General features: G+C 36.3%; 1 protein-coding gene across 1 annotated transcript in view; it reads right to left on the bottom strand.

Moving 5' to 3' along the window:
* The window catches only part of CUNH8orf34 (chromosome unknown C8orf34 homolog), a 370,508-nt gene that overhangs the window by 22,917 nt on the left and 332,773 nt on the right, over window positions 1-14,818 (bottom strand). Inside the window, exon 11 of the mRNA XM_035011295.1 lies at window positions 10,374-10,421. Within this exon, the coding sequence (XP_034867186.1) occupies window positions 10,374-10,421 (48 nt within the window). The remainder of the gene's footprint in view (window positions 1-10,373; window positions 10,422-14,818) is intronic.

Raw genomic sequence — 14,818 nt, 5'->3', positions numbered from 1 at the left:
AGAAGGAGAAGGAGAAGGAGAAGGAGAAGGAGAAGGAGAAGGAGAAGGAGACGGAGACGGAGACGGAGACGGAGACGGAGACGGAGAAGGAGAAGGAGAAGAAGAATTTCCTCACAACAGAGAAGAGTTCTAAGTTTAAATTCATTTTCAAGTCAGTCATGCCATAAACTCTGAACTCATTTTTTATATTCACTTTTAAATATGATTTAATGTTTTAATAAGAGGAAATATCTAGACTCTGTTCCTTCCTGAATTAATATTTTTATGGAAATCTTGGCAAGCATTCTTAGAAATATAACAATGAAACATTCAGTATAAAATTGCACAAAATGTGCCTGTTTGCCATTGAAGTTTCAAACTCCTTTTAATGAGAATAAAGATTAGTAGGATTTAGAGAACATTCTCAACTTTACCTTTCAGTATTACTTACTTCACTGACTTCTTCCTCTTCTCACTTCTTTATTTTTGTTAAGATATTTCTCATACTTCCTTCTTGCTCTATGCTTTCTGTCATTGCCCTAAAGCAGACCCTCATCATCTCCCACCCTGACTGCAGTAATAGCCATCTATGATGTTTTCTAGGGTCAAGTTCCTTCCTAATTCTCCCCACCAGTTTCCTGGCAGAGTGGGCTTTTGAAGATGCCATATAATGTACTCATTACCTTTTCATAATCTTCCAGTGGCTTCATAATTCTCAGGATAAAATCTAAACTCAAGGCCCCTCATGATCCATACTTGTCTACCCCAATATACCACCACTTCCATCTCCATCCCACCTCAACTAACACTTCCACTCCAGCTACAGTTAACTGGTAGCTCCTCAAGTTGGTTATTCTGTCTGATATGCCAAGATGTTTTCACATATTATACTTCCTGCCTTCATTTATTTATCTGTCTCAAACATTAACATATCTCCCAAGGCTTAGATGTCATCTCCAATGAAAGCCTTCCTCGGGGAAGACAGAACTACTCCTCTATTCCTCTATGTGCCTATTGTGCCAACGTAATAATTACTGCATAGTAATTGCCCTTTCATATTCTCCTGCTTCAAAGATAATGTGGAAAGTCCCTAAGGGCATGGATAACTTTTGTCACCTCTAAATTTGAAATTTATTGAGCCATGATGTAAGAAAATCTTTTCAAATATATTTCAAAATTTTCAAACAAAATCACTATGACCTGTCAATTTACTCTTGACTTCTCAAATTCATCCATCATCTTCCCCCTCTTTCAATAATCTTTTTCTCCAACCTGAGGTATTTTGTTCAGACAAATGCTGACAAGATAAAAATAAGGGCCCACAACTCCTGATTTCTAAGAAAGATGATATCACCAAGTATTAAATGCCCACTTTGCTTAAAATTATTCCTGTATGAGAGTAACATCCTATTTGCGACCTCTTGATTGTGACAATTACCACTGGAGATGTTTAATCCTGATCTAGAGTTTCAAAAAATTACAACTTTTTAGGAGTTTTGGAGGGGAAAAGGGGGTTGAATAGGTGAATCAGAGGGGATATTTTAGGGAAGTGAAACAATTTTATATTATAATGGTAAATACAAAACACTAGCATTTGTCAAAACCTATAGAACTTCACACAACAGGGTAAAACTTACTGTATAAAAATGAAAAAAATCGATTAGAAGATTGGGGGATCTGAAGATGGAAGGCAAAATACTAAAAAAGAATCTAGATACATTACAAATGTATGAAATGTAGCTGAAGACGGTGGGGGAGTAAGGTTCTAACCTAAGTCACTTTGAAAATGAGTGGAGTCTCTAAAACCAAAACCAAAAGGAACTGCGCACAAATACTGTATACTAATTGATAAAGTTGTTCCCTATGTACATACATGTTTACAATTCTGAAACTACTATACATATATTCTGGAATTAAACAATGAAGTAAATGGATGACAGATGCCAGGAGCCAAATATTTCACTGTTGAAGTGGGAGTTAATAGAAAGCACGGCTAGACTGATTCACATATAATGTACTAGAATTGGAGACATCAGTATGAACTCATGTTTAGCTTACTATATATACAGAAGGCTACATAAAGAAATATTTAGGGATATTTGTATATACATGGGTTACTATATACAAATACATCTCTCTGCTCTGGCAGCTGAGAGGGCTTAAAAGCAATGACATCCCAATAGCAATGAACACAACTATCACCCAGGTCTTGATTCCTAATACCATTCTCCAATGAAAGAACCAGAACTCTTGAAGAAATGACTGATTCTAGGACTGAGGCAGGAAAGATACAAGATAAGCCTGAAGCATCTTATAGTGCCAGAAAGCAAGTGTTCACATATGCATGCACACACACACACACTCATACACACAAACTCTCTCACACACACACATACAAACTCTCTCTCTCACACACACACACTCACACACACAAACCCTCACACACACACACACACTCACACATAATGAGGGATATATCAAAGGGTTAAAGGAACCAACTGAAAAATCTATCAGTGGCCGAAGCTAGCACAATTTATACAATTTTAAAATAAAAGTACATCTTTTTTCATCTTTTTTTTTTTTTAGCACCAGCAACTCAAAAATAATCTGTCAATCAGATTAAAACTTAAATTCCAGAGAGTACATCCTAAGAGTTCTCATCACAAGGAGAACATTTTTTGTTTTAATTGTATCTATCTGAGGCAATGGATGTTAACTAAACCTGTTGTGGTAATCATTTCATAATATATGTAAATCAAACCATCTTAAACTTATACAGTGATGTATGTCAATTACTTGTCAATAAAACTAGAAAAGATAAAAACAAAGCCAAAAACTTATATTGCTGTCATGAGAGATGGGCTTTGCAGTGAAAAGTCCTTGCCTGAGGGGTCAAGAGTCACAGGTTTTTTTGTTTTGTTTTTTGTTTTGTTTTACTATGGTTAATTTAGGGCATGTCACTTCTCCTCTTGGGATGGAATGGAGTGGGTGAACGTACTGGATAAGATGATCTCTAGTATATCACAAGTGGCAAATTCTAGGTCTAGATTCTTTAGACAGCCAGTAGAATGTGAGAGCCACTAGATGGGCGATTGCAGAGAAAGTTAGCCAAGAAAAAATAGAGTCAATCTTGGCATACACACTTTACATATAAATCTGTTTATTTTTAGAATTTAACTTATTTTTTTCTCAGATTTATCAATTATTGGATTTGGTCTTGCAGGTCCATGACTAAAGAAACAGCATAAATGCAAAAAAAAAAAAAAGTCTTGGATGTAAAACTCCATAGCAGTATAGAGGACAGCAGAAATATAATTTCAAAAATTTTTGTGTAACAGAGAAGAAAATCGCCTTCTTTCAATCTACTAAAAATAGAACACATGATCTCTGGTGTTTAAAAAAGAACTATGAAAAATAGCCTTTTTAGTTTTGTAAGTTAAAATCAAAATGGCTAAATTTTACTCATTTAAAACATAAAATTTTAAAGTAACCATGAAAAAATGCTTTTAATTAAAAAAGTATTTTGGTTATTTACTTTTTGGGCCCAAATACTAAAACCTGTTTTTATAAGAAAAGATATAGCTAATAAGTCACTGGTGTTACTTTTTCCCACAGTAGTTCAGAATACTAAGCAATCCTACTGACTGGTTTCCGGTTTTAATGGCTTTACTCCTGAACAGATAATAAGCATTCAGTTATTCTTTTGTTTATTGCAAATTATGTAAAGTACAAATGGAATATTAGCTCAGTAAAACATGTAGTTTGGGAAGAACTTTAAAATGCTGAGTTGTTGGAATTGTAGAGATAGTACAAATATTACTGTTAATAGATCATTTAAATGCTTTATTTGGTTTTCCCTTAAATACAATTGGTAATATAATGCACCTGTTTGCTTCATCGATGCTGACAGGCAATACAATGTATGTTCATACTTGAGCCCATAATACTTTTTGATGGGCTCAAGAAGCTGAAATCTTGAACATTTTTAAAAACAAGAGCTAGGGGCACCTGGGTGGCTCAGTCGTTGGGCATCTGCCTTCAGCTCCGGTCATGGTCCCAGGGTCCTGGGATCAAGCCCTGCATCAGGCTCCCTGCTCTGAGGGAAGCCTGCTTCTCCCTCTCCCACTCCTCCTGCTTGTGTTCCCTCTCTCGCTGTGTCTCTCTCTTTCAAATAAATGAATAAAATCTTAAAAAATAAAAAAAAAGAGTCAACATGTTCATCTTTGCCAACTTATTGAAAAATTTTTCTACAGGAATATTAAACTAAGTCTGAGCCTAGTACAAACTGTTTCATATGCCCAAGAGCAAGCTCTTGGGTTGCTTTTAGAAGAAATGCCACTCATCCTTTTTCTAAAACACTTTCACCGTAAGTATGTAAACATCCAGGGACTAGGAGTGGTGATAAATAGTGACATGCATCACATAGAAAACAGTTGCTAGCCCTATATCAACATATCATTTTATCTGCCAACAGAATAAGTGCTTTATAAACTTCAGCAGTATTGTTATTCCACATGGATAGCCTATTTTTGGATTCTCTAAATGCAATCAATCAGTGATTTATGTCATCTGTGGTCATGGAAGTTCAGTTTGTTTAGAGAAAAAAAATCCTCCTCTGCTTAAACTTTCACCATTGGATACTTCAATTTGGAGGTAAAAGATATTCCTCTCCTTTTGGTTAAATACGAAAATAATGCACAAAACATCAGCTTCTATCTTTCAAAAAAGATTAATCACTTTCATTTTACTTCTATAACCATAGGATCCCTACAAAATAAAAATCCCTGAAGCATGTTGCATGTAAAGCAAAACAAAATTACCCTCCTCTTCAGATACATTTAATAGACTGCTTCTACTGACAAAGAATTAAGCCTCTATTTCCATTAAAATGAATTTCTCCATATATAACTTACACACTTAAATTAATACGGGCATACCTCAGTTTATCACGCTTCAGATACTGTATTTTTTTTTTTTTTACAAATTGAAGGTTTGTGGCAGCCCTGCCTTTAGCATATCTATCGATGCCATTTTCCCAACAGCCCTTGCTCACTTCATGTCTCTGTGTCACATTTTGTTAATTCTCTCAATATTTCAAACTTTTTCATGATTATTATATTTGTTATGGAGCTCCGTGGTCAGTGACTATGACTTGCTGAAAGCTCAGATGATGGTTAGCATTTTTTAGCAATAAAGTATTTTTAAATTAAAGTATATACATTTATTAGACATAATGCTATTGCATATTTAATAGACTACAATGTAGTATAAACATAATTTTTATATGCACTGTGAAACCAAAAAATTCATTGGTTCACTTTATTGTAGTGGTCTGGAACCAAAGCCACAATATCTCTGAGGTATGGCTGTAAAGTTTGAAAATACCTTTTTGTATTTGTTAATGAAATTCCTTGTATTATCAGACCGAAATCCATAAATTTTTAGTAAATTATACTTCTACAGCCCAATTCTTTTGGGAATTGTAAAAGGGCAATTAAATCATAAGACGAGGGAAGTAATAAGTTTAAGAAGCTGTAAGTTTGAATTAACAGGGTTTGGGAAAAGAAAAGAGAAAAAGCAATAACAAAGTCAGAAATAAATGGTAGATTGTGAAAAATATTACAAAATAAATGCAAGGTGCTAAAATAAATTTATCTGAGAAATTTGCTATACTATACTGCACAAGGGGATTACACTCCACTTTATGTCCTAATTCATTCCATTTGGTGACTTTTCTCTCCAAGGAAATTGTGGGATAAAATTGTAAGACTTTGAAATGGATGAAAGATTATGGGTATAGACAATGAAAAACAATACATTTTTCTAGTATATCCTTCTCGTTACCTGATTCTGTGGAGGCTCTAGGTCTTTCACTGACTTTGAGCTGTTTAGTAACTATGTAATTCTTAGACATTGATAGTAGTGCAAACGATTCCAGTCCATACATTGTATCCATTTGAATGTAACTGATTATTACCCTATGGATATTGGTCAGTTTTACCAATTTTTGCCTCTCTTTATAACTTCATTTCAGCATTCCTTACTTAAAGGAGGGTTCAAGGTTTCCCTTGAACTGGTTGTAATACTTTACTGGTTCCCTTACTAACTAGTGAGTTCAATAAATCTTTGATATATGTTCATTTTATATCTGTATAAGAGCCATGATTATAACTTTTTAAAACACTGTTATCCTTTAACATCATGTATTAGTTCTTGAGGAATGTCAAAGACAAAACAGGGTTTTCTTGACAAAATTCCTTGTTTCCTGGTTTCTTAAGTGAATAAAACCATATAATTAAATAGTAATATCAATTTTTGAAAAGTAAATCCCTGTGCATGATAAAAAAGTTGACCATGTCTTATTTATTACAGGACGATGTCCTGCACTTTCCACAGAAGTAGAGTTGGGAGGAACTTCACAACAGTCGTGATCACACAAATAATACAACACAGGAGAAACAAGACGGGCCAAGACTGGCATGAGAAGTGGTTTGAAGAGATTTTGTTGCATAGAATCGATCCCTTTTCCCGTTCAGATGGTACAGCTGGCAAAACCCACCTCAACAGATTTGGAAAAGGCCTGCCCACTTAGCATGCTTTTCTTCCCGTCTGACACCCTTAGAGATTGCGAAGCTGCCTCTTGACACCTTGAGTTAGTTCACACTCCCGTGTATGTTGCCTCCAGCCTTCACCAGCTAACTTCCTCAAGTTTTGCGCAACTGCTCTTTAGAAAGTTTCAAAAAATCATTAAGTTGAGTCTTTAGTTCTTTATAGCTTCTCAACCATTGAAGTTGACGATACTTTTCTGATAAATACATATTTAAATTAATAAATTTCTCACGATGAGGGGATTTTTAGCCAGTGTGGCGTGCTGCCTTCTGATTAGTCATCTGGAAAATGTGATACGTTAAATGGATTAGCTTCTCTACAAAAGGTGTGACAAGCAAGTTCTGGAGGCACTTGATTTTGAGGAGTTCCTTCAAATTATATGTGTTTTTTGAATAAATGTTAGTATTATTTCAAAACTGAAATCTCTGCAATATGAAATTATAATGCCTACCTGAGTTATCAAATGTCTTTCAAGTGAAGAACACATACTTTCTTTTAAAAAATTTAACTGTAGGGGCACCTGGGTGGCTCAGATGGTTAAGCGTCTGCCTTCAGCTCAGGTCATGATCCCAGGGTCCTGGGATCGAGCCCCGCATCGGGCTCCCTGCCCAGTGGGGAGCCCGCTTCTCCCTCTACCTCTGCTGCTCCCCCTGCTTGTGCTCTCTCCTGTCAAATAAATAAAATCTTAAAAAAAAATAAAAATAAAAAAATAAAAAATTTAACTCTAAGAATGATTTTGAAGATTAGTAAAAGTAGACTATTATAAAATATCTCATCTTTTATTTGGTCAAAAATACAAATCCTATCCTGGGGCGCCTGGGTGGCTCAATCAGTTAAGTGTCTGCCTTCGGCTCAGGTCATGATCCCAGGATCCCGGGATCAAGCCCTGCATTGGGCTCGCTGCTTAGCAGGGAGTCTGCTTCTCCCTTTGCCCCTCACCCCACTCGTGCTCTCTCTCACTCTCTCTCTCAAATAAATAAATAAAATCTTTAAAAAAAATACAAATCCTATTCTAGAAAAATAATACATTAAAAACCAGAAAATATAGAATGAAAATTCCATTTTAGCTTTTGTAGAGGAGACTCTGTTGTCTCTAGTTTCAATTTAGGTCTAAACAATATTGTCTAATGTCCTGTGGTTATAATTCTGTCTAATTATAAGACTGAATTTAAAAAAATCCAGACTTTGATCTGCAAAGAGTTGCCCAAACTTTAACAAGAAATGTTAAATATATTAAAAATGTAAACACTATGGTTTATTTGAGTTTTAGTGTATACTAAATAAAAGCAAATGTTTGCTAGCACAGTTTGAACTTCAATGCTTCTAACATTTATAAATATTGTTCCTTATTGTTTGCTGATTTAACTAACATGCAGAAAGAGAGCAAAAGTGAAATAAAAGCACAAGTGGGGAAAAAAAGCAACTATTATTTTATGGCTCACACTCTCAACATGTTTTCAGTGGAGAAGAATTTGAGTATATATTTCCTAAAGACCAAATGGATTAATGTCTACAAAAAGAATCCAACTAGTAATGAGTTAATAGTTCACTAATTAAGGTCATATTTATAGTTTTATTGTAAAGAATGATCATTTGTTGGTTTAAAAAAAGAGCTAAAATCTAAACATCAAGCAATATTAGATAAAAACCCTATGTGATACTGAACCCCCCAAAAATGTTTATGGGCAGTTCACACATACTTGTAATTTTAAACTGAAAGTCAGTGATGAATCTCACAAGCTAGAGAGATTTTATATCCCTAATCAACCAAAACTTTTGTTCTTGAGAGTAAATGAATAAATAAAACTCAAATTTATTAACAGAATTTTCCTCTTTACCTGTATTATAAAAATTGGGGGGTTTTTCATGATATATGTAGTTACTCTCTAGAAATAACATTGAAAGAACACTTTAGGGCAGTGCTTCTCGAACTTCAGGGTACTTTGAATTACACAGGCATCTTGTTAGAATACAGATTTTGATTCCTTGGATCTGGTGTGATTTTGCATTTCTTCCAAGCCCCTAGGTGTTGTCCCTGTTGCTTATCAGAGGACCACATTGAGGAGCAACGCCCTGCCAGAACCTCGAATGCAAAGGCACAAATTCTCACCCCTGTTCTCAATTAAGCATTCACAATTGTGTAAAACATGTATGTTTAGATTGCACATTCATAATAATGGAGAAAATAAGGATCTTTTTCCTGGATAAGAACTACAAATTTAAAATAAGATTTATTTTAAAAGTTCCGGGGTGCCTGGGTGGCTCAGTTGGTTAAGGGTCTGCCTTCTGCTCAGGTCATGATCCCAGGGTCCTGAGTTCGAGCCCTGCATCTGGCTCCCTGCAGAGGAATGCTGAGCCAAGCGCGTCAGCGACCACAGAATCCTAAAGAGAAATTCTGCTGGCGTACACATTGAAAACAGTGTCTGCCTCCCTTTGGCAACATTAATTGCTTTAATGTATCCTACTCAATCTCTGCATCAAATTCATTAAACTGAAATTTAAAGTTGGTGCTCTAACCCTCCAATTTTTTTACACCATATATTTTGATTTTTCTAACCTGAACCCAGACAATCAACCTGGTTATTTCCTTTCATTATCTCTTCTCCATGTGCCTTTGGCAAAACTTCAACCACCTCCAAACATGCAAACTGAAGATGTTTGAGACTTAAAGGGGTGCTAGGCACTCTGATTTTCCTTTCTAGGTGGTATCTGGAAGCAAGTGTGAGTTTAAGTATGGGTACTCCGTTCTGAATAAATTTTCAGTGGCACATTCAGTAGGCCACTCAAACTGGGTTTTGTTTTTGTTTTTTAAAGATTTTATTTATTTGTTTGACAGAGAGACACACAGCTAGAGAGGGAACACAAGCAGGGGGAGTGGAAGAGGGAGAAGCAGGCTTCCCGCCGAGCAGGGAGCCCGATGCGGGGCTCGATCCCAGGACCCTGGGATCATGACCTGAGCCGAAGGCAGATGCTGAATGACTGAGCCACCCAGGCACCCCTCAAACTGGGTTTTGAATGGATGCATGCATGCAAGAAGGAAATATTTAGAGAACGAGATTCTATCTTTCTGAGGAGCAATATTCAAACCAAATATCTGGTACTTCCATGACATCATCACCAAACTATTTCCCAGCTCCCTTCACCTACAACAGATTCAGATAGCTAATTTAGTGACCACTGTGGTTTGGCTTCAGATCAAGTCTTATGGATTCTATCCACAGATTTATCTGAGAGTTCCCAAATACCATTTGCAGACAGTCCAAAGACACATCCTGTGACACGGAGCACCCTTGAATATCTCCAAAATAAATCCAGACGTCTAAACGGTTTTCCAACAAAAATCTACCATATATTTTATTTGTCAAGACAGCACTTTGCTTAATGGCCTGCACAAGTAATGTCCTTGATGAGCATTTATCACATGAATGAAAGCCAATTTGATACAGATTGTTCTTTCCATAAGAGAAATGATCATGTCTTATTATTTTGTGCACATGTTTCTCATTTATTGGGATATCAACAAATGTTTGTGAGTGAAAATAAATAGCCCTAGGTTTGTGCAATTTCGCCTTCATTTTCAGGATGACTGCGTTGTTATAAGGTATGCCTCTATCAACGAGGAACAAAAACCATTTTGATAACATATTATTTATTATCTTGTTTTTGTGGGCATAACCAGTGAATGGGTATAGACTGGAAACCCTACAGTGGATGGTGAAAGCCCAAGTGAATATTCATCCTATATCTGATTTCAGACTATGTTACAAGGCTACCTTAAAACTCACTTCTTCCATGTAGTTTTTCAGTGACTGTCCTCCACTGGAGGCTTCTCCCTAGAGGCAAAGAGGAAGAGAAGTTGAAAAAGTCAGAGGAAGGAGAAAGAAAGAACGATGGAAGATGAATCATGGAGAGTAGTGAAACCTGGGAACACCAAATCCTTACTGTTCTCCCACCATCACAGTTGATATTTATGGGATGGTCAGTTTGGCAACTTTCTCCTCTGAAGAAAATTTTTTCAAGGCAACAATATTTCTCTTAAGTGGATTTTAAGTCACATAAACGAATAACTACTTAGAATAGTTAACTAAGGGGCTCCTGGGTGGCTCAGACAGTTAAGCATCACCTTCAGCTCAGGTCATGACCCCAGGGTCCTGGGATCAAGCCCCACATCAGGCTCCCTGCTCAGCAGGGAGCCTACTTCTCACTCTCCCTCTGCCTGCTGCTTCCCCTGCTTGGACACTCTTTCTCTGTCAAAAATAAATAAAATATTTCAAAAAAAATTTTTAAGAAAAGAATAGTTAACTAAATCTTAGGACAGAATGCTAAAGGAGATGCATAAAATTTTCTGTTACTAGGTTTATAAATATGTTCTTAAAGTTAAATTAAGAAAAAAGTCACTCATTCTGTAGTCTATAAATCTGTATAAAGATCTAACATATGGACTTAAAAATATTTTATGGGGAGAGTACAGATCATTAGCCTGTCCTTTTCCCAATGTTTATATGAAGTCTTTCTCACCTCGCTTGTACGTTATTAGTAAATTCTCCATTATTTGTGTTTTTCACTAGACTTTCACTGTTCACTAGTAATCATTGAGATTTAATTCATAGAAATTTAATATGAAATTAAACATATATCCCAAATTCATCTAAACATTGGCGGTCAAAATTGTCAAACAACTCGTTAGTTTGAATAAGTTATATTTTTATACTATGTGGTCAGAGACATTTGGAAATTCTGAGATACCATGAAATGATAAATTCTAGGAGAACATGTGTGTTTAAAAGATAACTAAATAAGTGTGAATAAAGCTTACATTTGTTCCTAATTTTTCAAGGACATTCCTTTTTTACATTTCAAAAACCCTCCATATATTATCTCATTTGATTGGTTTTTCACTACAACTTGAAGGCAAGACATCCTCAAACCAATCTGATATATAAAGACCTTAAATCCAGAGGGGCTTAGGGAAGTGCTTAACTTCAAGTGGCTAGGTATAGGCAAAGCTCCCCTGGGACCGGATTCAACTCTGACATTCCTCTATCTCACTAAAATGAGAAGTTTAAAACATTAAAAAAAAATTAAATGTACTTTATTTTTTAAAAATTGTGATGTATACTCCAAAGCACTTTGAGAGGGTTGATCAAAAAGCATGCTCATTTCAAACCAAAAATTAAGCCAGAAATAAAGTGCTGGTTTCCCTAAATGCTTAGAAATCACAGATATAAAATATTTTTTTCCAAATTATGGTTTCCACTGGTGAAAAATTCATATGCTATAATTTAAATATTTCCAAATGCTTCCAAGCTTGTGGGCTTTTCAGTAGATAAGACAGTCAAAGAGATAGGACAGTTATATTTACTTAAACTAAAATATAAACTATTAGGAAAAATCAAATCCATATAAAACTTCCAAACTGGGAGGAATTTAACTCAAAGCATATGGAGAAGGCTGGAAATTTTCTTCAGATAAACTGCTTTTTCTAGTTGAACTTGCTATACTATCTCCCTTTATTTGGACAATTAGTCTAGAAAGAATGCTGTGGGCTCTTCTGGTTTGGCTCTTCCCTGTGACAGAACCAGTCTTTTGTGTACTAATGGCCTCCCTTGCCCCCCACTTCACGTGAGTTGCTAGGGGTTAGAAGACAAGGTGGCAAATGGCTCGCTGGTACGGATCTGCTTTCTGGAGGGGCCAGCGTCGGAGGCCTGCCTGGCTGACTTCTGAACATCTGAGGGCTCACAGTGGGGTCCTGCAGAGCAGCCCCTGGGTACTCACTGAAGAGGGCTATTTGTTTCCTTGGACCTAGAGTGCAAGGGTTTTCCCAATTTGTCTGGACACTTACAGTCTTATGCTAAGACCTGGTAATGACTGAGGGTTTTCTTGATGGTCAGATATAACCAAAGCACTGTGTACACTATATGGCTTCTTGGCAGGCTTGCTTCTTCCCACAGTGCCAGCTACTTTTCAATATCTGCACCACAGAAAAGGAGAAACCCACACAACACCATTTGTTTCAAAGGCCATATAGACTGAAGTTGGGCTCTAACTGCCATTCAGAAATCAATGACCTGGGTGGCACTGATGAATGAGGAGCATGAAGTAAAAACAATCTGGGAGGAAAATACAGAGGAAACAAACACTTTGCAGAGAGGATTACAAATCTGGCACAGGGCCAAGTGCACAAAACAAAGAACAAGATGCGGGATCTCTAATTCTTAGAGTGGGAGTAGATGGCTCCTATCAAGTGGCTCCATTCAATATGTCGTCGCAGGTTCCCCATTTCCAAGGCGGGACTGCTGAAATGCTGATGCTGACCTTCGCTCCTTCCCCTGCTGGGGGCGCTAATGAAATAAAATCCCTTTCAAAGTACACAGTTGTCAATTTACGTCATCCTAGTCTAAATTTTAAAGAACTGGCATATTAAGTATCAAGTCATTCAACAACATAATATTTTGATAATCATCCGGAAGTAAATCAAAATCATCCAAATGCAAAAACTCAGAGAGAGAAAATAAAGAAAACTGATACGATTACGGCTTACCATTTGGCATGGGATTACGGCTGTTAGAGATGAAGACTCTTGTCGCTCCCCTAGTTATTTTCCATTTAAGAAAATACTCTTAGTGAGACAGAATATACTAGAGACAGAGCTTGGACTAGGCCCACATTCTCCTGAAATCCAATACCATTTTTCACGATCCCATGCTTCTCTTACTTAAATCAGTATTTTCTATTTCACCTCTTACAAATCCTTAGATAAAATGCATATAGACTTGCACTTTCACATAGAATATATTTATTTGCAAACATTTTATGTCTGAGGGCTCTGGTATGAATTTCTTCCAAAGAAAGTTTTATGAGAACCCTACTTTCACCAGAATGCTCTTTCTTTCCACCTTTTCAAATGAAATTAAACAATAATCCTAACACAGCACCCTCTTAAGAATATGTAGGAGAAAGGGAGTTTGATAGGAATGGCCAAGGCATGTCTAAACCCCAGGGACTCATAAACTTCACCCATTATTTATTCCACAAGTATGTATTAAGCACCTATTGCATTCCACATACTACACCAGGTGTGGAGACAAAGAGGTGAACAAGAACTCATCCCTACCATAAAAAGTTTACCTTAAGAAGACAGATACACAAGTTATTCGAATGTAGAGCAAATATTACTTGACATAGGTGAGCCCAAGGTGCTATTGGGGAAAGGGCACCTGGCCTTTCATTTATTTAATAAGGTTGTATTGAGAACTCTCATGTGCTAGAAGTTTTTGTAGCCACTGCATACATGTGATCAAAAGGACAAAGTAGAGGAATTTAGGAATTTCCAAGAGGAAATTATTTTTAATCCTAGTCTTAAAGGCTTAGTCAATTAGCCAGATGAAGGAGCTGAATAAAGAGGAGAACTCTTATGAGGAAGGAAGTATTGTGCAGGGGCCCAGACACAATATAACAAATACATGAAACCACAAGTATTATAATGAAGAGCACTAGTTAGACTATGCACAGAAATATACTCTATTTTTAGATATAGAGGTATTAATATCATACATCATTTCCTAATTTTACGCTATAATTTCCTATAATACAGCTGCTAATATGATGGTCATATGTTATGTTTTCTCATTGCATTATTACACAGGATTACTGAATTTGTGGCAGGTGTTATAGAAATTGAAGTTCAGCTTTGCAAACTCCAGCAAATTCTACGGGCAGCAATTACTAGTGATGTCCAAGAAAATAGGCAGTGATCTATTTCCAATTAGTAAAATGCTGGGTGCAGTAGTTTGTAATTCAGAAATTTTTGGAAAGCTCAAAAGTCTTTCAGATCATTGATGGAGTCCATAAGTTAATAGTTACACTTGTCTTCAGACTCATATATTAACAAGTGCTGTTTCTAGTTGGCCCTGATGTCTTTCATATTAAGTTAATTTTTTTTTCTGAAAATTTGCCCGCAATCTTATGAATAAATGTTGCACTAGATACCTCTTTCTCTGAAAATAACACTTTATCCAATAGAGGGGATACCGGACTGCTTTAGCATTGTTAAGAGCTAAAAGATAGTGACATTTTAAGATAAGATGTTATGATTCACTCTGTCTTTAAGTTCCACTGATGCTGCAGGTTATGTCTGTACTTGAAATCAGCAATCTAAGGCATGACCAGAAGCCAAATTTGTCCCCTCAGAAGGGACAAATAATACTCAATCCCTAAGCACATATCTAAC

Source organism: Mirounga leonina, unplaced genomic scaffold, assembly GCF_011800145.1.
Source record: "Mirounga leonina isolate KUSES-001 unplaced genomic scaffold, KU_Mleo_1.0 Mir_165, whole genome shotgun sequence".
Classification (NCBI taxonomy): Eukaryota; Metazoa; Chordata; class Mammalia; order Carnivora; family Phocidae; genus Mirounga; species Mirounga leonina.
The sequence above is the reverse complement of the archived record's forward strand: the minus strand, read 5'-3'. Positions and strand labels throughout refer to the sequence as shown.